The 21,972-nt window shown below is 46.6% G+C and overlaps 1 protein-coding gene across 3 annotated transcripts in view; it reads left to right on the top strand.

The window, feature by feature from the left end:
• Positions 1 to 21,972, top strand: part of LOC118783505 (transmembrane protein 135-like) — a 76,085-nt gene that overhangs the window by 13,616 nt on the left and 40,497 nt on the right. For all 3 annotated transcript variants that reach the window (XM_036537409.1, XM_036537408.1, XM_036537410.1), the window contains exons 4-5: positions 121 to 154; positions 19,530 to 19,595. In XM_036537409.1, the coding sequence (XP_036393302.1) occupies positions 121 to 154; positions 19,530 to 19,595 (100 nt within the window). The remainder of the gene's footprint in view (positions 1 to 120; positions 155 to 19,529; positions 19,596 to 21,972) is intronic.

Genomic DNA, 21,972 nt, shown 5'->3' with positions numbered 1-21,972 from the left:
TGTCCGTTGCCACCTCTTATGTCAGCTTTGGCCTTTTTCCAGCCTGATTAGCTGCAGGGTGATTGACTGTGCTGTTGGATTTGGTCTCATTCCTGTGTCTATTTCTCTTTCTTTTTGCAGGAGAGGACTGCTAACGATATACATGGCCAACTTGGTAAGAGGACCCCTGATACCCTTGCAACTAGCCAGATGGGAGTTTACCCTTTTTCATAGTTGTTTTCTTGTTAGCATAAAATAAGTTATTACTTACAACCCTGTCAGACCCGGTATTGCAGGGAAAAAAACACTTCATAGTCCTAAGAGATTCAGGACTCTTTTCTTTTTAATATGTTTTTGAACATGAAATGCACTTTGACAAGGGGGGTTGCTTCATATATCATAACGCTGTGTTTTTCAGATAGCTTGAAAAGTTAAACCGCAGCACCCAAAACTGAATCTGCCTGCCTCACACCTGCTTGGCGTGGGTTGCTACACAGCAAGACTACATTAATTCTGACATCAGTACATGGAGTTACAACAGCAACCATCAGAGGACATTAACTTTAGCGTCGGGGGCCCCCAGACAGGGTTCCAACAGTAGAGGAGGTTGATCGGTGAGGCGCGAGATATGGCCTTTTCAAGGTGATCAACTTGTGCCTGGATCACAGAAAGAACATCAAAAGCCGCCCCGTGTCGAAACTTTTATGCAGTAACTGCAAAGTTTGTTTTGGAGTCCTATGGAACTCAGCTCAGGCTGCTATGGCTCATGAGAGGATGAAGGGGGGAAAAAAAATCAGGCAAAAGTAACGTTACGATGACGTGGTGCGCAATGTATGTGCTATTAACAACACCGTCCAGGATGAAAAAAAATGTTGCCCTCTGTAGAATTCTGGAAAGTGTAACTTCAAACGGCCCGTCTGGCATGCACTGGGTCACTGTGGAGGGAGCGCTAGGGAACCCTAGATGCACAGGAAATGCCTGACACATGAACGCAGTGGAGGAGGGTCTGCTGGCTTGCCATTTTGTTTTGTGTCGGGGGGCTGCTCCCCCCCCCCCGGATGACCCAACGGATGGCGTGTGTTTTTCAGCGGGCTGGAAAGGGGAGCTGTCCAGCCGCGAGCAGGGAGGTCATTAATCGTAATTAGTTAAGTCTGGCGATTAAAGGATCGGCCCGAGGGAATGTGCGGGATACCAGAGGCTGAAGACAGCTTCGGAACGTCTGGGGTGGGGGACTGGTGGGATTGGGTTGGGGTTTTTGGGGAGGGGGAATGGGGGGTGGGGGTGGCAGGGCAGGGGTGTGGGCACACTTGCATTCTGCTGCTTAAGTTACACTATGAAGGCCACACCCACTTGTCTGGCTCCTAGCAGCCAGACAGTGTGCGCCTTGGGAAAATGTTTACTTAGTTAGTAAGCATATTTCATTTCAAAGGGATGCTTGAGGTCTATTTTAATCATTAGGTGCAATTAGGATTTGCAAAAGAATGAAAGCTGCTCATCCATTAGCCGTTGGAATTCGAGACTCATTTACTGTGTGCCAGATTTAGAATTTCTCACCTTCTTCGTTGGGGATGGGGGGGCTGGAGTTGTTTCAGCTCCTGACAAATTCTGTCAACCTGCAGCAATGAAAGTGGTTCTGCTCTTTTTTATTTTTACTTCTCCGTGCCATGGGGAAAGAGGTATTTTGAATTGGATCTGGAGTACAGTTATGTACATTGCAGAGTTTCCTCTGTTTATGGGACAGTCATAAACACCATAGTTGGAGAGAGGTGAAAGAAAAATGGTGTCATTCACAAAACCAGGGGAATGCTTGGTGGACTCAGATTTGCTATCAGGGGGGCAAGGCAGTGGAGCTCAGCTCATCCCAAGGCAGAACCTCCGGAGCCTTGCTCATCTGCTACCCAGCACCAGAGTTTCAACTGAGCCAAAGCTCAGAGATCAGGCAGCGCCGAGCCAGAACTTCCAAAAGCCCAGTGACGGGTGCGGAGGTGAAAACATTACAGAATTTAAGGCTTGTTTATTGGAGTCTGTTATGTTTAATTGCGGACACTAATGCAAAACAAGCTCCGTCAAGTTTTATTAACCGCGCCGGAATCTTTGCGAGAAGTGGCGAGGCCTTGGAGCTGCCCGACGGTCGTTTTTTTCGACTTAGCTCACACCGCTATAAATTTTGTTCCTGGAAATGACTCCCCAACCCTCCGCTTTTTTTTTCCCCCTGCAGTGGAGTTTATTACGTTATGATTTGAAAATCATCCCTCTTGAATCGCAGTTGCACCTTGAGCGCCACACCTTGCACATCCCGCCCCGCCTGTGGATGTGCAGGCATGGAGATGGGTGGGGCAGGGGATGCAGATGACAGGGTGAGCAGTTGATGTCAAGTAGCCTTCCTTTCCCAGCATTGTTGGGTTTTTTTGCCCCAAGTGTTGTACATTTGAATAGCTCTCCTGGTGAGGGACCCATATAGGTTTCCTGTTCTCGCAGTCAGAGCCAATCAGAGAGAGTGGCCCCCAAAGCCCCCCCTCCAGAACCCCCCAGGCCCTAGCCTCCAGCCGCTTGGCTCCAAGCCTTTCTCTGTGCAGCTGTGATTACAGTAGACCAGTGTTTTCATTGCTGGCTGTTTCATTTCTTTGCTGCACCTACACAAATGCCTAAAGCAATCCTGATGCCTTAAGGATTTCTGTGGATGTATGTGTGTGTGTGTGTGTGTGTGTGTGTGTGTGTGTGTGTGTGTGTGTGTGTGTGCGCGAGCGTGTTTCCCATCTCTTGAAATCAACTGCGCGTTGCATTGACTTTGTCTGTGGTCACTCGATGGGAAAATGGGCTCTTTCAATGGATAGAGAGAGGAGGATAGGGAGAGATGATTTAAAGTAGGGCTTCATCTTCTGCATTTCCCCCTGTATTTTAAAGTATGCATGGGCCAGGGAGATGGGGGTCAGAGGTCGCCATTCTTATGCAAGCATTCCTTTCTGGTCTTGGACATCTGAGTGAATGTTAGAGAGGCTTAACAGTCCTTACAGTGCTTAGCATATCAGGATGAGAGTGTACAGTCTCTCATGTAGGAAGACGAACAGACTATCTCTTGTGTGACTTAACAGCTTTGTAATGCTTTCATAGTGTTTTCAAAGTAAGTACATGGTAAAGAGGGCGTGCCTGCCCGCTCTTTTTGATAACCTGATACAGCTTTTGCTAATAAAATGGTAAATATGGGGGTGGGGGGGCTGGGTAAGTTGAAAGAGAGAAATGAAGTGAGGTAATTATTGAGCAAGTGCCAGATCTTCCTATCAGTTTACATTGTCCACAGTTCAGCGGCGAAACTGTGTAAATAAAACAAGGCAGCAGCACGGGATGCCAAGGGCGAGAAGAGTATGAAACTTCCAGTCCACCGAATTGTTTTTCTTAAAGACGTAATTTGGTTTTCCACTCTGTTAGCTTAATATAAAGTAATTAGGGGTAAACTGATTTGCACCAAGGAATTTAATCTCGCAACAGAATGAAGCCCTACCTCTCTCAGAGGTTGCGCCATCTCTCCTCCCAGCGTCTTATTTAGATAATGCTGTCATGTCACGTTTAATGGGAGATTGGTTGTGCATTCTGAGCTACGGCAATCTCATTCGAATGAGTAATCATCTTGTTTGTGAATAGGCCCATGCTTGCCCCCAAAATCAATCACCCCAATTTATATATGAGAGGTATCGTGCAGTTAAGATTACTTGCGGGCATGAGCAAGAAATTAAAGTCATAGAGATGAGTGATCGGTCTTGCATTACGTGCTTCAGTTTGCATGAGTGCAAATGTTAAGAGGGTCACGGCTCCAAGACCCACGTTGGATGGGGGCTGTGGACTTCAGGACTGGGAACATGTTCGGTGTGTGCAAAAGTGTGTGGCTGCCTGTGTTGTGTAACCCTCAAACTTGTTATCTGCCGCGAAAAAGGTGCGTTTAACTACCCATTAATGAGACGCTTGGTGCTGCTCCTAGGAACAAGCCATGAATACTGCTCGCTGTGCCATGGCTATAATTGTCCAGTAAATTAAGTCCCAAGACAAGTCCTTTTTCTACTACTAAATGAGGGAATATACATTACATGGCATCTAGGAAATTGTACCATTGCCTGGCAACAATTACTAGAGGGTGGATTGCAGTTAGCCGTGGAGCTGCTGCCAAAAAACGAATTTAGTTTTTATCTTACCTAATTAATTTATAGTAATGTAATTTAAAGGAACCTCCAGCTTCACATTTTCCAGGGCGAGCAGATAACTCTTGTACATCCCCCGTAATTAAGCATAATCAGTTCTTCATGTGTAAATATTTCAACAACCCGTGTTGTGGATTTTTACACAGTACACATTACAGTCAAAAAGAAAAAGAACAACATCAGTATTCCTGTAAGTGCCTCGAAATACATTAATTTTCACTTTTGAATTTAGAAGAGGTCTCATGAAGACCTATCTACGTGGCAGCCATTAATGTGTTTGACTATACGCTATACACAGGCAAGTCAGTTTGAACTAATACCGGGACAGCGCCAGGTCGGTGCATTGGACTGGTGTTATGCAGTATTGCATATCTTGCTGTAGCATAGGGAGAGTGGGAGGGCCGTATGCTAACGGACACGTGAAAAATGATTCTTGAACTCGCTTTCCTGCTGAGAGAAAAACATAAATGAGAGGAAGGAGAGGGCACTCGTTAAGTTTCAGACTTGACCCCTGACCCTAAGTGCTCACTGGGTTTAAATCACGGAGTAATGACGGGGGGGGGGGGCAGGGGGGCAGTAGACAGTAGATGGCAGCTGGGCCAAACGGAGCCTGCTGGGGCCTGACCAGGCTAATTGGCTTTGATGTGCTCACTCCAGGACACCTTGTCCCAAGAAAGGTTTTTCCTTCATCTCAGGACAGGAAGCTTGGCACAGGTTTGGAAGAATTGTGAAGGAGTAAGGGAGAGAGACAGAGAGAGAGACAGAGAGAGAGACAGAGAGAGAGAGAGAGAGAGAGAGAGAGAGAGAGAGAGAGAGAGAGAGCGAGAGCAAGAGGGAGGGAGATGGTAAGAGAGATTGCTGTACCCTATGGAGAACAGCAGTGAGAAGAATGACAATGAAAGAACAATTGTCTATCACTGCTAGCTGTATAATTGTCAATATTTGGCATATTATAATGAAGACTAAACTTGTCTTTGTTTGAAACCTGTCAGACTGTCTGTGAATGCCTGTTTGTGTTTTTATCATCTTCTTCTTTGGCATCTCTTTCTTATATCATGTCAATACAACACATTGAAGTGTTGGATTTAGGGATAGAAAAGTATAGGCAAACTGTAATTGTGGGAGATGGGTTGAGAGCGACTGGGGATGTATTGAGGACAGGCAGGAAATGATTTAGGGAGAAACAGGGAGAGACAGACAGAGTAACCCATCACTGGATACCTAAGGTTTCTTAAATGGATTTATGTGTTTTCTGTGTCTGAACTGATTACAGCCCTGCAGTTAGTGTCACCATTCAGGCCAAATTCACTTGGGCCTAAAAGCCTTTTATCATATCTCCACAAATCGCATCTTCTTTGTGAAAGTGAGCATCCATATTGTTTCCCGTACAAAATTTTGGCCAAGGAACTTTTAATACATTAAGTTCCAGAGTTGTTTATACGTCTAGTTCACGGTATCCGGGTGCTGTGCACTAATCATTTGTCTAATGATCACTAATCATCATACTCACAGGCGCTCATCACACTCATCAGTGCTTATTATGGACATCCAGTTTGATCTCACTCCAGGATGCTCATCAAATTAATCACTGCTTAGCACAGTCATCGGTGCTTAACACTCTTGTCTATTACACTCAGCAGTAATTATCTCATTCATGCAGTGTGGTCATTTCTGTTCAACCATACAGGCCTTGTGGACATGTATGGAGTAGTTACAAATACATAGCCTCGCACAAATGAAACTTAAGCCTTGAATTTATTTAGTCCGCGAGCTAGCTAATCAGCGTTGCTGCTGCAGCACTAACATTGCTCGATATAACTGACATGGAGTTTGGGTGCATGTCGTGTCTAATTACATTGCTGGACTTTTCGATCACAGCTATTGTGTGAAATAATGTAACACTTGTTTCTGAGAGAGGCATCCCTGTATAATACATTGTCTGGCTCCTTATTACTTCTTAGGTTAGGTTAGGTCCAAGAATTGACCAAAAGTGCAGTTAACTTCAAAAAGCTGTGGGTGGCCCCCACATCCATCTTCAGGTCAGGAGTATTGGTACGCCTTAACGAGGTGCATCTTATTCTCTGACCCTCCTGCTTGAAATTTGGAACACTGTCCAAGGCGCTCACCCTCAAGAGCACGTCCTCCTATGCAAAACCGTTCATTTACCGAATAAAGGCGCTGAGCAGCGCTGTCTGTATTACGCTCTAAGGATCTAGGAAAAATAAAGAAAGGTCCATCATTTAACAGGCGTGCGTGTAACGCAAGGGCCGTGTTCAGTAACATCCAGCTAAGCCAGCAGAATGCTGGAGCAGGTGCCATGTCAAATAAACCAAGTGCGGCTGCAGCTGAAGTGTGCGGCGCTGAGATGTCTGAGGAAAAGGCTTGTTTGTTTGCTCTACTCCACCCAAATCAGCCCCGGCCTCCTGCGATCAATAATCGTCCACTTAAAAAAAAAAAGGAGAGGGGGAGCTGGGGTGGGTTTAGGCTTTGTGTGTTTTGGCCGCTTTGTTCAGCATATGTTCATTCAGGGTGAAGTGAAGCAGCTCTTTACATGTTCTCATCTGTTCTTCATTTCTGCAGGAGGTTGTTTGGCTGCTTCTGTATCTCAATAATAGCTGTGGCTGTGATGCTTGCTGTCGGCTCTCGGTTGCGTGCAGGCTGCGTTCCGCGCTCTGCTCCCGGTGCCCTCTCCCCAAGAGCGCAGAATCCTGTGAACACACCAAATACCGTGCCCCCTTTGCCCTCGCTCCCAGAGCTGACAATTAATGTTAATGCTTGCTGATTCATTTCCCGTGCTTTTTTCCTCTTTTCCAAAAACAAGACATCCAGACAGTGAGGTTATGTATTTATTGGCTGTTTGACAAGATTAGAGCAGGTGAAAAAAGAGAGAACTTGAAGGGGTGTGGGAGAAGTAATGGCAGTGAATTAAATTGACCGTATTTGGGAATTCTTCTCTGACTCTCATTCTCCCATGGAAGTGATGGTTTCATTAAGCTTCGCTGCGCTCTCCTATTTTCTCAAATTGAGAAAATTTCTTAGAAATTTTTGTTTTGAAGCCATCTGCCCCATGTAGTGGGGTTGAGTGCCCACTGACGCTTGTACCTGCATCGCCTGTCCACTACACACACACACACCTCCACCCTCCCCCAAAACAAAGAATGACATGGAGCTGCCCAGGTGGACTGCATTAAGCCTTTCTTGGATGGAAAGGTCTAGAATGGCACAGTTTGAGATCTCTTGGGAAACGGGGGTCCTGTTTTGCCGTCGGCATCTGATGGTTTTCCGTACAGTTAATTGGCGGGAAGTGACCGTAGTGCGCGTATGCGTGTGTGTGTGTGTGTGTGTGTGCGCGCGTTTTTTAATGGTGCGTTTTGGGGTTTTAGGGGAGGGGGCCTTAATTAATAACATATTTCAAACTTAAAGCGCTCCGCCGAAACCCCGACCCGCTGGAAGATGGAAGCCGTCTCTCCTCCCTCCCTCCCTCCCCTCCTCCGCAGGGAGAGGTGGTGGAAGGTGTGGCTTTGGGAGGAAGGCAGCGCGGCTGGCGGTTTGTTTTTGCAGGCTCTGCAGCCGTACCTCTCTGTTTAACTCCGCGCCGTGCAGGCCTCTGGGAACAGCAATTAGAGGTGCGCTGAGCAGGGGGAGGGGGGGGACACCGAGGGAGGGGGGAACAACCAAGCGTCCATGATAATTTGCCATCTTCGCGGAGCGCCTCATTAATTGTTTTTTCATGGGCTTGTTTCGGCTCACAAGCCCTCATGCGCTGTGACTTTGAAGCAGTGCCGTGACCTAGCGGAGCAGACTGCAATATGCATTGGAGTAATTTGGGTAATTTGGGAAATGTCGCTCGTCCAAACGTGCCACATCACTAACCCACCTGGAGCTCTATGCAAACGCCCCCCTCGCCAAATGCTGACCACTGTGTCACACAGCTGCTGCGCTTCCCGTGTGGATGCGTGTCTGCCTCTAAAATGAAGCCTGCGGCCAGACACGTAATTAGTAAAATGATTAACACATTGTGCTGTGTATCAAATAGTTGTTGTATTTAACTTGTTTTTTAGATGCATATTTTTAAGCTGTGTTTTAGCAGTTCTCTTGTATCTGTTTGAAGGAAGCAAAAGGACAGTTCCGACCTTTTTTAGGCCAGTTTGTTATTTGAGAGTGGATGTAATCCTCCACTCTGGGCTGCCGATTCTCAGGGCCCTGTTCTAATTACAGGGTCAGAGGCTCACCGGCTCGTCAATCATTGGGTCATTAGTGCTCTTTAATGACCCCCCTGTTCCCCACAGAAGGACCACGCCAGGGGAAGTGAAACAGCCCCAGGCAACCAGAGCCTCTCTCCCTCTCTCTCCTTTTTTTTTTTTTTTTTTAACTCATTCAGTTTCTCTTCTCTTTCCCCCCTCTCAATGGGTCCACAGTTTTAAAGCCCCATAAATCACCAGTCCAGAATGAAGGGTCTAATTGCAATTCGGCTGTTTTCACACTGTGGCACATGACCCCTGGGGCAATGTGCCATTGGTGGCATCCTGTTGCTGGACTCCACCCAAAGTGCAGTTGCATCCCCAGACTGCCATCTCTGAGAGATGTCGGTATTTCTTTAATTCATTGCCGGGTGAGTGTCTGGTCCTATGGGTGAATGGCTCTACAGACAGATGCATAGAGCCCTTCACAAAATCTTTTGTGCTGAGGGCTGTCCTCCTCATTGTTAATTGTAATTGGGAGTTTTTTTTAGTAGGCGTACTGTGGCATCCATAATTTTGATAAATCTGCTCTGGACAGCTGTAATATGTGTTCCTATTTTGGTAGGCATTTGTGAGCTTTTGTCTGGGTCACAGAGACTGCCTGTATTGCCATTGGTAGATTTTAGTGTATCACTCAAGACACACAGCAGGCTATCGTTCTCAATCCTCAGTCACCCGTCCCAGAATCCTTTGCACTTACAGCCTTGGCATCTATATGTAGGGGGAGGGTGGGGTACCTGGGCGGTGTGGGGAGGAAGAGGGCAAAGTAAAGGGTAGAGTGCCCCTCACTCCCCTCTCTGCGTCTGGCTAGGGTGACACAGGTCATAGCAAGCCCCCCCCCCTTACCCTAAGGCCTCAGCTCAGCCTGTGGGAGAACTTTCAGCGTGTGATGTGATGTCACTGACAACCCAGAATGTTTGGAGGTTGGGTGGATAAACGGCCCTGTGTGGAGGAGATTGTTGTTACTTGCCCGGTGGGGATGGTGACTGGTCTTTCTCAGAGATAACCTAAGATGCCGCATGCAACCAGACAGACAGATAAATGGCTACATCCTGTTTTGAATCCAGGACCTCACAATTGTTTATCTGCTGGTGTGGTCTTTTCACACAAGGTCAGCTAAACCAAGCCTGATGCCATACCCCCTATAATAAAAAGAACAAAAACACTACTCTAAAAAATTCAATTGTTAACTGTTTGAATAGAGTATAAAAAATGAGGTCAGCCACAGCAGGACAAAGTTTACATATCCCTGTCGTTTTATAGGACAAGGAAGGTAGCTGCTGTGAACAAGACGCAAAAAGGAAACCCATATAATCATCTTGCTGGGTGTGGCTTTGCTTTTGGTGCATTACTGGCTTGTGTGTTTTCTCTGTTTGTCTGTGCTGCTGTCTTTGTGTGGCTTTTTTTATGCTGATTGGTGTTTCTGAGTATTTCTGAAATTTTACAGAAAAGTACCAGAACAATAAATGAAGAAATATGTGCTGTCCTGCGGCAATCTCGGCCTCTTCCTCCCCCAAATCCACTTCATCTCACTCTGTCTTTCTCTCACTCTCCCTCTCTCCCTCCTCCCCTCCTGCCATAGGTTTGAATCGGGCCAACCTTTATGCAGCCCAGAGACATTCCAGTTGGCAGTGGTGTGACGACTTAGCCATAATGAGCTGTGTAGGTTTAGCCAAGATCATAGCTGATAGGGTTCACTACACAAAAACAAACAGTAAACCCTTAATGGTCGTGTGTAAAGGGAGGGAGAGAGGGTTGGGGGGGCTATATCGGCACATGGCTGAGCGGGGTATGCCACCATCGTCCAGCATTGCAATGCTGCTGGAACGCTGTCAAGTCGCTTCTGGTGCTGGTACAACTTCATCACCGCATCATTCACTGCCTCCCAGTGAAATCCCAGCCCACCAGCATTACTAATGCTTAGGATTGTTTGCCTTAAAAATTACATAGCAGCTATGATTTTAACTGTGTAGTGCAGACTTCCCTCTGTTTAGGTATCCTATTTTGCAACTCCAAATCATTCCAGTAGTTGTTGTGGGAAGTGTGAAATTTCATTTTTATGGTGCAAGATACCATTTCATTTGTATATAAATGTGTGAAATACAGTCTTTTTGTGGGGGGTGGGAATATGGAGAGCGAGTTGATTGAGTTACTGACCAAAGAGTCGTTATGTTAGTGAAGTGAGAAGTGCTTCATGCCTTTTATGGAAGGTGCCGTAGCGGAGATGGCCATGATTATTCCCACCTTTTGCATGGAGTCGGCAACTTTTTCAGCCACCAAAAGCCATGGCACAGTGCAGATTGAGCCTGATCGAATGTCACAATACAGATCGTGTCCAGCCTGATAGCGTGGCAGGGTAACGCTGGTATAGAGTGCTGCTGTAACTGCTGTGGTCCTTCAGACCGGTGCCTTAGGAGGACCGATCCCATACGAGGTATGTCAGGGCTACAGGAGCGCCTCTGTCCCTCTTAAACTAGCACTCAGTTCCCGAATGCATATTTCACTCGAAGACAATGAGGCTTTAGTTTTTTTGTGGGCCGGTGCAGCTCAATGTTTCTTCTGTTTTTTCATTAAAAACAAAACAGATAAGCTTAAGTGATTACGGGAATTAGGAATGTTGTGATTTGTTAGGGGTGGATAAATGAATTTCTGTGGGAAAGCCCTCTGTCTCTGGTTGATTATCCATATGAAGCTCGCTTGTGTAACATCGGGAGTTTCCAGAGACCCGTCATATACCGTAGCATTATTTCTTGAAAGGGAATGGAATTAGGGTGGATATTGTTATTTCTCCGTTCCTTTTTGGCTTGAAAGCTCACCTGGGCGCTGCTCGCGGTGGTCCTGCGTCTTCAAACGTACGTCCCGGTCTCCCCGGAGCGGCAGCAGAGGCCCCGGTCTCTCCCTCTCCCCTCTGAAATCGCAGTGACATGTGGGTTTAATATACATTAGCTTTAAAACGTGGAGTTTATTAGGAGGCCATCTGCAGACCAGCAGCTCCAGTAAAAAATTAACATGATTAGGATGGTCCTTACAAATTAGTTCATTTCCCTGGATGACTGAAGTGCATTAAAGACGCTGCGCTGCGGACGCACAGTCAGGTATGCGTGGAAGTCAAATGGCCTCCGTGACTTTTAACCCTTTATGCGCATAACTTCAGGACTGTTCCTGGAATGGAATAAGTTGCTGCAGGAAAAGGCCTGTTCTCCCAATTCTAGTTGGGCTGTGGAGGATTATAGCAGCATCGATTTAAGCATGATTAATCTCCTCACAAGATTAGCATTAAGCAATCAATGTTGTCTTGAAATTGCTGTTTTTAAAGTAATTTAAAGCGTATGGTAAAGTGAGGCAGTGGGTGGCACCTCCAGGCACAGATGAATTAGCCCTCAGCAGAGCTTAGAGTAAATCACGTTGCTCCCTCAAAGTACACTTTCAGTTATGCTCCGTGCCCCCAAATGAGTCTGTGTGTGCGTGAGTATGCATGAATGTTTCTGCAGTTAATAGGCATTTATGGGCCATGCTTGCGTGTGTGTGCATACACATGTAAGTGTGTGTGTGTGTGTGTGTGTGTGTGTGTGTGTCTGTCTGTGTGTGTGTCTGTCTGTGTGTGTGTGTCTGTGTGTGTGTGTCTGTGTGTGTCTCTGTGTGTGTGTGTGTGTGTGTGTGTTTGCTTGTGTTTGTGTTTAAACAGATGCCCTATGCACTATACCAGACAAATGACCAACTTGGCTGGGGAGTGTGTGTGTGTGTGTGTGTGTGTGTGTGTGTGTGTGGATTGTAGAATGACTGCATTTGACAAAGTAAGCTTGACACACAGTTCATTGGAATCAGAATAAATGCATTCATTTGTGTACGATTTATCATGCGCAAGTGATTTATTTATTACACTAAATCTGAAGAAATGTTAGTGATAGGCTTCCTTGGACAAGAAAGTCTCCGGATGACGGTCGAAATTAAAAAGCTGGATTTATTAGCCGACCTAAACTACATGCTGGCAAGTCTAGTCACATCTCCTGCCGTGAGCTAAGAGGGGTTTTTTTCCAAAACAGTTTTTTTTGTGTGTTCTTTCTCGGGAAATTGAGGGAGAGAAAGGAGTCGAGGGGCATATTCCGTTACTAAACAAAAGCTCCTAACTGTGGCAAGCTCTAAGCGTGCCCGGCCTCATATGCCGTTATTTTTGTTTGTATTTATGTTCTCGGTGTACTCGTTGAGTGTGTGTGCTACCAGCAGCTGCCCCTGCCTCTCTGAGCAGCCCTGCATCAGCTGATCGGAGCGGATGATCCGGAGTTTACCGCTCGCTATTATGCTTTCGACTGACAAATTTGAGCCATTTTTTTTTTACTTCTCCAGGTCTGCGTGGGCCTCAGGTCTGGTCTCTCCCCAGACCCCCCCCCCCACAAGCGTGTGTGCGTGAGTCTCGCTCCGCCCGTCACACTCGGCGGGTTTTTAAGACCCTTGCGGACGGAGCTCAGTGTTTAGCTTTATGGGATAATTTGCCGTTTTTGTTTGTTACTGGTAAACACATCATTTCCAGTGAAAACAGAGAGGGACTCAGTGCAGCGAGAAGGCCTTGGACGCCGGCCCAGAACCGAGAGCTCGCTCTTTCCACCACCACGTGCTCGCATTATAGAGGGCTGCTCTGTACGGGAACAACAGCAAGCCAGCGCTGGGGCCAGCGCACCACCCCTAACACTGCATCTAGCCTTGCCACTGTAGCAGTCAGCAGATCTGTCTGAAGGACTTACAATCAAGTCCCTGACAGTCGTACGCTTTAACAGCACTTGTAAGTGGTTACTTTCCAGTCTTAAAACGTTCACACTTGCGTGTAATTTATGAATACGTGCGGTTTGCACGCCGCACCGAAACTAACAGTGTGTGTTTTTAGTTTCTGCGGCTGTTTCATGTTGAAGTTTAAACCTGCCCAGTCCTTTTAGGTTCAATTTTAGCTGTGATGCATTTCAACTTGAAGTAGTTGCAGCGAGGTGTAGGCTGGTCTTACAGCAATCAAAACCATAGTTTCTGGTGTCCTTTTATGGGCATGTGTAAAACTTTCCACTTTTCACAAAGGAGGAAAAAAGTTTAAAAGAAAATCAGTTTTGAGTTTCTCTTGTGAAGTAGATGGAAAAAAAAGCTTTTGACAGTCTCCCCTGTAGAATATGGAATGGAGCAGAGAGGTCTAACAAGTTGGGAAGTGTTTACCCCCAGTACGGCACAGGAAAGCAGATGAAATTTCATACGACTCTCTCTCCGTGTAGTTCTTATCCCCTCTCTCCTCTCTCTCCCTCCAACTCAGTCTCTGTCTCTCCCACAGCCCAGACTGTGCTGAAGCACCTTCTCTCTGCATCTTCATGCATCTCATCCTCTGGTGCACATATACCCACACACACACACACACACACACACACACACACACACCAAACATACACACACCATACACACATGTACACACACGCACGCACACACACACACACCAAACATACACACATGTACACACACGCACGCACACACACACACACACCATACACACATGTACACACACGCACGCACGCACGCACACACACACACACACCAAACATACACACACGTACACGCACGCACGCACACACACACACACACACACACACACACACACACGAAACATACACACACACACACCAAACATACACACACCATACACACACGTACACACACGCACGCACGCACGCACATACACACACCCCAAGCAGACGCAGACGCGCACGCACACACACACACACACACACACCAAACATACACACACGTACACGCACGCACACACACACACACACATACAAACACCCACACCACATTACATCCACTCAAGGTCCCTCATGTGTCCCTCACACACGTGCTCAGTTTCTGACTCCGTCTGGAGAAGACACGGCTCCCATGGTAGGGAGGGCTGGGTGTGGATCTGTCCTATTGCCCAGCCCTGGGCGTGAAGGTGGAGTGTGGGGGGACAGGAATGCGCTTTGGCCTGATGCGCTCTCACAGTGAGGCTGAAAGCTGAGAGCAGTCCACATGCAGTCGGCTTTCACTAAATCAAATTGATTGGTAAATTTGGTAAAGTCCTCATCCGAGCATAAAATCTTGAATGATTTCATGTTGAAATTTCTTGGAGCATCCTCTCTGAACAGAGGGGCAACCCCACTGGAGTGTGACTTATGGGGTTCAGCCTGGGCATCGTGCTTCTCTCTAGGAGCCTGCAGAAAGAATACCTACGTTTTCACAGCGACAGTGGTATGACACATCCTATGACAGAAACCTGAAATGGATCCACGTATTTTCTCAGGAAGACAGAATAGCGATCAAAGGGCACAGATGCAGTGCATTTTGGGTCAGAATTTCCAACTACTCTGGAATTATTCCCATTCCTACAAATGTTGACCCTCTTCCAATGACCAAAAACACCACCAAAGCCAAAAGAAGCATTTAAATATTATTGTTATTATTATTGTTGTTGTAAATTAGCAGCCTGTGTCTATGTGAGAGAGGGAGAGAATAGTATTATGGTATGTGGTTGGGAATGATTTGGACAGTAATGGTTGGGTTTGAACAGTTATGGAAGCCGTGATCATATCGAGTTCAGCTTGATGGCTAATCCTTTCTTCGACCCAGCCCAACCAAGTGACAGAATCCTGGCCAAAGCTCTCCTGCTGTATCAACTCCTCACCATAACTATTTATAAAGAGGACCCTACTCAGACCACCCCTAAAACCATATTTAGCGGTAACCAGAGCCTCTGCTGGGATTAGGGTTAGGGGTGCGATCAGGGTGGACTAGGTTATTTTTACATCAGAATTCATATTTGAACCTTTTTAGAAGCAGAACTTCAGTAACTTCAGTTTTGTTTCTTTCTAGAAGCCTTTGGTAACAGCTTTTCATTTCCTGCATGTAGGTCGTTGAAACACACACACACACACACACACACATTCAATCAGTATTCAGTAGCCTGCCTTATAAGAATGCGTTTACATCAACAGTATGTCCGTTCAAACACTCTGACGTCGCTCTCAGGCTCCCTGCACAGTTATTAGTAAATGGAGCAAATCTCCCAAACCTATTCTTCCTCATTTCTCTCCCCTGTTGAGTGACCCAGATGACTTTTGCCTGTTTGCCATTCAAGCATATCCATGAAAAACATTTGTTTTATTTACCAGGTTAGTAACCCTACGCTGTGGTGAGCTGTTTGGTTTTGTCTGTTGACTGTCGGTCTGGTTGTTTAGAGGGATGGCGGTGCCGTGTGATGAGTCACACTTGGTCTGGGCCCTGACTGGTGAAATGGGTCTTTGGAAAGCACAGATCCTTGCTCTCATTCTTCCAGCTTTCTTCCCTGTTGGTTGCCTTTTTCATTTTTTTTTTTTTTTTTGGAAAAAAAACAGGCCCTTGATACTGTTGAATTGAGGAAAGCGTTATTAGGAATGACATTTACAAGTAAATAGCTGGTTAATGGGGCTGTTTGTAACCACGGTAGATAAATAAACGTCTGCCTCTTCGGGGACCACGTGTGACAGAGGGGAAGCTGGAGTGCTGTCTAGACAGGGGGGCCGGCCCTGGGAAAGGAGGCAGAGTTTGGGGGAGCGGTGTCAGATGGGCCGTCCGACCCAGGCGTCCCGGTTCTTATTGCTTAATTCGAAAAGTCTGACAGAGCTCCATCGGTGCTTGGTTGACAAATTCAATAACAATATCTGGCTCGCGGACTTGAGGTGGAATTATCTAAATTGTATGCCCTCGTTAATGCATTAAATTGCAAATTTAATACGGTAAACCTGAATCAAATTATCTTGCCATATCCAGCAGGTCTTTTAGACAAACATCTACTCATGTATTTTTTTTCTTTGCTAGATTTGAGATTTTTTGCTGGGCCAGTCTGGCGAAGTGAGTTATGCAATTAATTGTGTCACTGCATTCACTTTGATTGATTTACACACCGAAGGCTCCACAGTTAACTGAGCTTCTAAAAGGTTATCCTGGATGCCAGAAATACATTTTGGAAATAAAGCAATAGGTTCGCCCGTGTGTTTAAATAATTCTCCTTTCCCTATATATTTTTTTTCCGTTCCTTGCTCAGCTCCATCATGCTGTGTGCAACTAGGGACCAGTTTGATTTAAGCTGTGGAATCTGGAGGAGCTGACTTAAAGGAACATTCTCGCTGCCGCGCTCCCTCACAGCGCTATAGGCAGGCAGGAGCCCTGTGCCGCGGTGGGCAGGACGGGGTTAAAGAAACTTCCTGCCAGGAACGAAAGGCCTGACATTTTACCCAGAAGTGCATTTAGGGTCTGCAGTCTGACTGATTTCCTCTGGTTAATCACTTCAGGGTGAAAAAAAAAAAAAAATTCCCCGATTCCAGGATTTTTGTGAGCAGGCTGTGTCATTGGGGATGTCCCCAGAGGTGCCAAACGAGCGCTTTCCAGAGCTGCCTCAGAAATTTTACGCCTCACCTTTCCGTCAGTAACACACCGGTTTCTGCACCGGTCAGCCAATAAAACGCCCCGCAGGGTGTAAATCTTAGCTGGGCTCGCCCTGGCTCTGGCCAGGTTCCGTTGCGCCATGAGGACCATGGTATCACAGCCAGCCAATACAGGAGCTTAGAACCACAATAAAGCGTCACTTTTATTACACCTAATGAACCACGCTTACATCGAGCTACATTGTACGGAGGTGACGGAACGAGTAAGTAAAAGCTTAGCCTGCTCCATTACGTGAGACTTCTGTAATGAAACTGTTCAGCCGTGGCTATTTACTAACTACTATGTTAAGATTGACATTTTGTAGTCAAAATCATCAAAACTACAGTTTTTTTTCATGCGTGAGCTATCTCCCCATAGCCAATCAGCCATTGAGTTATGCGTCCTTATTAAAGCTCCCAGTGCCAGCGTTCAAGTCCAGAGGTATTGTCCCCGGCCCCAGGGGGTCGTCCTTCCAGCCTCCCTGCCTGTGTGCGGGGGGGGGAGTGACACTTGTTGCTGCAGATAATCATCTTAGTGATGCACAGACTGTCAGACCGCAGGAGAGAGCAGGCCCTCTCCCGGCCTGTCCGAGGTCCGAGCCCGTTCTGACGCCAAGCGTCCCGTGACGTGCAGTGGTGTGGCGTAGGTGCCGGCTCCTTAAAGCCAGCCTCCCAGCTGCCGGGAGAAAGGGGGCAGTTCCACGCCACTGCCCCTGAATGGGACCAGAAGGAAGCTCGCTCAGACAGAGGTCTCAGTTTGGCCTGAAACATCCTCAAAATGCCAGTGGAAAGAGCCGTGAAAGGGCCTCATTATTTGGGACACAAAGGGGGTGTGCAGCATCCTCCTTGCCCGCTATTTGCGGGACTGCACGGGTGCAAGCGGACTCCCCCTGTTGCCATGGACACTTGGTGGTTTCACAGTCATCGCTGACGAGGTGAATGCTCACGGTGAACGCTAGCGCTGAAGGAATTTTCATATGAAAAGCTCCATTACCGTATACATGAAGGTGGAGGTGAAAGATCATTTTTTTCTGACTCACTTCCATCAGTAAAATAAGTATGGAGAGACTGAGACGTGGTTTAGGGCCGCTTAACACATTTGACAAATCCTGTTTGTATACATGCCAAAAAAAGGACACACCAGTAAAAACGATTTATGAGGCTGGTTTATTCAGTGTAGGCACTTTCAGGGTTTTTTTTAAATGCTGGACATTTGGAGGGGAAGTAAAATAGGGAACATGACGGTATTTAGTGAAAATAATTTCTGGATGTGATAACAGTGTTTAGCACCTTGGCAGCATAGCAGGAACAAATGAAGGCTCTTTAGTGCAAAAATGCCTGGTCCCCAGGCTGTGGGGAGCCCCAAGGACTGCTGGGACAGTCACATCCCAGCACTCCTCCTCTCTCACGCCGCATGGATCGCATCCATGTCCATTCACTAACTTGCTTCTCCTTGTAAATTTGAATATACACACAAACGTACGTGTGTGTGTGTGTGTTGGGGGGGGGGGGGTGTTTATATACTATTAAAACCTCCACGGGAAACTCAGGTAAATTTGCTTTTATGGATGGTTTTTAATTATGCTGTGTCACAGTTTTTGGAATTTGCTGTCCATCTTTTCCAATACTTTGAATTCCAAGGATGGGACATTCCAACATAGGTATTACTACTTCTTTTATGACTGGCAGCTTCAGCAAATAAACATACAGTACACTACACTACATCCACACACACACACACACACACACACACACACACACACACACACAAACAAACAAACACACACACAGCCCTTTATGTAAGGCAGTTTTCAGGAGAGTCCCTTCAATCCCTTATCTGACAGATTTTCTCTTGCCCAGTATGCCCAAATCAGTTCCCGGACCTACATTATCTTAACTTAACTTAATTAGTTATGTTTAACCTATATTTTTTAACATATATTCTTTTTTATGCTAAATTAATACTGAGATCATGTTCACTGTGGGAAGAGCTGCTCCATTTTTTATTCTGCACTGCATATGTCTGAAGAACAACTCTAGACAAAGCAAATATCCAAGAAAAAAGTTAATTTTGTGTTTGGTACTGTGTGGACATTCTCACATATGTTTGTCTGTGTCTCTGGTTAATGCATGTCAATCTCCACAAAACGCCAGCTTTAAGTTTAGTGTGAATGCTGTGCCTCCCATTAGTCCTAAATAATAATGTTTAACAGATGAGCTCCATATCTTTATAGCTGTACTAGACTTATCAACTTGGTTGCGACTTTGGCTTGTTTTTGTATTTTCTGTGTCACGGAGTTGATGTTTACCACAGAATGCTCCATCATTGAGTTCCCGGATAGCCTGCTCATTCCTTTAAACAAACAGCTGCCTGTTTAACCACTGTTGCATTGTCTGAACATTTTTATATGGTCCAAGTAGGGTTGGGGGGGGGGGGGGGGGGGGATTAGGTGGAACGACAGTCCGAGCGTTAACTCTCAGCGGCCGTTCCACTCCTATGGCAGGCCCCCCGGGGTGTTCTCTGCGGACAAAGAGACCTTCAGTTGTCCTGGACATTGTCACTTGTCACTGCCGAGTGGACGAGTGGAAGACCTGTGTGGTGTTTTAATTTCTCTCTAACCCCCTCTCCCTTTCTCTCTTCTCTCCCTCGTCTCTAGGCGACAGAGACGATATTCCGAATGGGAGTCACGAGAGGAGTCATTAACCCCATCAAACACGGCGAGGTAAGGCCTGGGACGGGATCAGCACGCAGAGCAGATCCCCATTAACCGAGCGCGGCGCGGACGCTAAAGCCGGAGCGGGATCGGGTCTCAAAAGCTTTTCCCATTAACAAAAACGCGCCCAACAAAGGAGGCCTCGGGCTTTGTTCAGCACTGATTGGCAATTTGTCAGAAGGTGATTGAGATGGTTTCTAAAAGAATGAATGAAAGAAGGAAAGAAAGAGCAAGAGAAAGAGAAAGCGGGGAATTAAACCATTGATATCATTACCCTCCTTGTAGTCAGAGAAGTGGAAAGGAGTTTATTGAAATGAAGAAATGGGGTATTCATCCTTCAGAAGTGAAAATTGGGCTCTCAAGCACAAGCTACGTGTTACCGGTTTCTTAATAATTAGCCTGCTATTACTGTGTTTGAAAAAGCCGTCATTATTATTTCGTTTTTGTAAACTTCTTTTGTCCTCTCTCCAACTTTTTCAATCTACAGTTTTATCATTGTTAGTTTACTCTCAGAAAGAGGACATTCAAAGCTGTCTGATGTTAGAATTCACCATGTTGTTTAAAGAGACAGAAATGATGCACGACCTGGAAGAATGTGCGAGAGTCCAACAAAGCACAATAGTACAACAGATTATTTTAGGTCAGTCTTTTCGTCCTTTTTAGGCCTGTTGGAGGCCTCTTTTAGGGCTGAATTCGGACATTGGTTCCTTTGCAGGTCACGCATGCAGAGTGCTTTTGTGGAGATGTTCCTCTCTTCCGTCCAACGGGTGTACAGACGCGAGCCTCCCTTCCTTTGCCTTTGTCACCGCCAACACCTGACACCCTGTGTGCAGGTCCGGGGGTAGCCTCCCACAGCCCCAGCGCCCGGCCTGCTTTCTCTCTCCCTTTCCTGTCATAAATGACCCATTCACAAAAAACGGAAGGGCGTGTTTTTGTCATGAGGATGCATTTGAGAGGGTTATCGATTACATCCTCGGTATCTGCCTGTGGTTCTGCCGTGTGCAGACAAAAGAGCCCTCGGCCTCTTTTCTCGAGAGCATGTCTGCCTAATGGCAGCTTTTAAATACAAGTGGGGCTGACGGCGAATAATATCTTAAGCTCTTCCTGATGGCATCTCTTCCACCTGTCAGTTTGAGAGGCAGTCTTTGTTTTTCATTTCATGTGTAAGACTGCCTTGTCAAACATTTGCCTTGTTCAGTTTTCATCAGACAGTTTAGCGGTGGTCATCTGGCATCTTAGCGGTGAAACCTAATCGCGGAGATTATTTGGGAAGATCTCTCCTGGTTAGGATGATTCATTCGAGACGTCAGGCGGAGGAACAGCCAGCAGAGCCAGTCGGTTCGCCTGCGCGTGCGAGCGTGTTCGAGAGCGCCCGCGGTCAGAGCTCCAGTGCGGGCCAACCCGCGGGGCCTTGGCCCCATGTCTCTGACGGGTGTGCTCAGAACCCCCGAGGGGGAAAGGTCCTGCTCTCCGGGCCGCCGTCTCCTCAGACCCGGTCAGATGACGGAGGAAGGGCGGCAGCGGCTGTCTGGCACGTTGGGCCCGGCGCGGGCGCGCTCCAGATTACACTGGAACGGCGAGGGTGGGCCCTGCAAAGCGCGGGCTGCCGCCGCGGCCTGCACCAGCCCATTGTTCCAGCAGCTTGGCACCGCGCTTCACTCTGTCACTCTGCTGTTTGTTTTTTTTTCTGTGACAGGCACTTGTTTAAATTTTTTCTTCTTCCTTCCCTCTGTTCTGCGGTTAGTCTCTGACTCCCGCTGCCAGTGTGTAGGGAAGACTATTAAAGAGCTGTATGGGAGTGAAGGCACTGCACTACCAATGTCTGTAAGATCACTTGTCTGTCAGGAAAACAGGTTCTGCAGACACCCCCCCTTAATAGATTTTTATGTCAATTCTTAAGTGCATTTTTATCGTTGATATCTAACCTAAGCTTTGTAGATTAATCAGAAGGAATTCTATACCATGGGCAGGTTTTGGCACTGATTACCAACAGTGATGTGAGAGGTTGGTTCTTGCTCCTTTCACTTAGCATTGTACTGTGTGACAGCCTCACTTATTCAGATTTGAAGCTTTAGGTCCCTGTGTTAAAATATTGAGCAGTTACTGAGTGTTTTTAATGCACCCTGTTCATTTTCCATAATTCATTACCTGCAGCGTTTCAACTGTCGAAATGCCATTTTGTCACTTCAACAAAGCCCTCTGTGCAGGTACTAATTCGATCCGGTACTTGACAAAAGTTGCCGCAGTGCTGGTGGAAACATTAAACACCCTACACTTTTTTTTTCCCTTTTCTCCCCAGAAAAGGGGAGTGGGAAGTTTCCTTAAAATACAACAGCAGTCATTACATTACAAAGAACATTTTTTAGATGACTTATCAGAGGGCCCC

The sequence above is a fragment of the Megalops cyprinoides genome, chromosome 9, assembly GCF_013368585.1.
Source record: "Megalops cyprinoides isolate fMegCyp1 chromosome 9, fMegCyp1.pri, whole genome shotgun sequence".
NCBI lineage: Eukaryota > Metazoa > Chordata > Actinopteri > Elopiformes > Megalopidae > Megalops > Megalops cyprinoides.
Note: the sequence above shows the minus strand (reverse complement) of the source record. Positions and strands in the feature narration are given on the sequence as shown.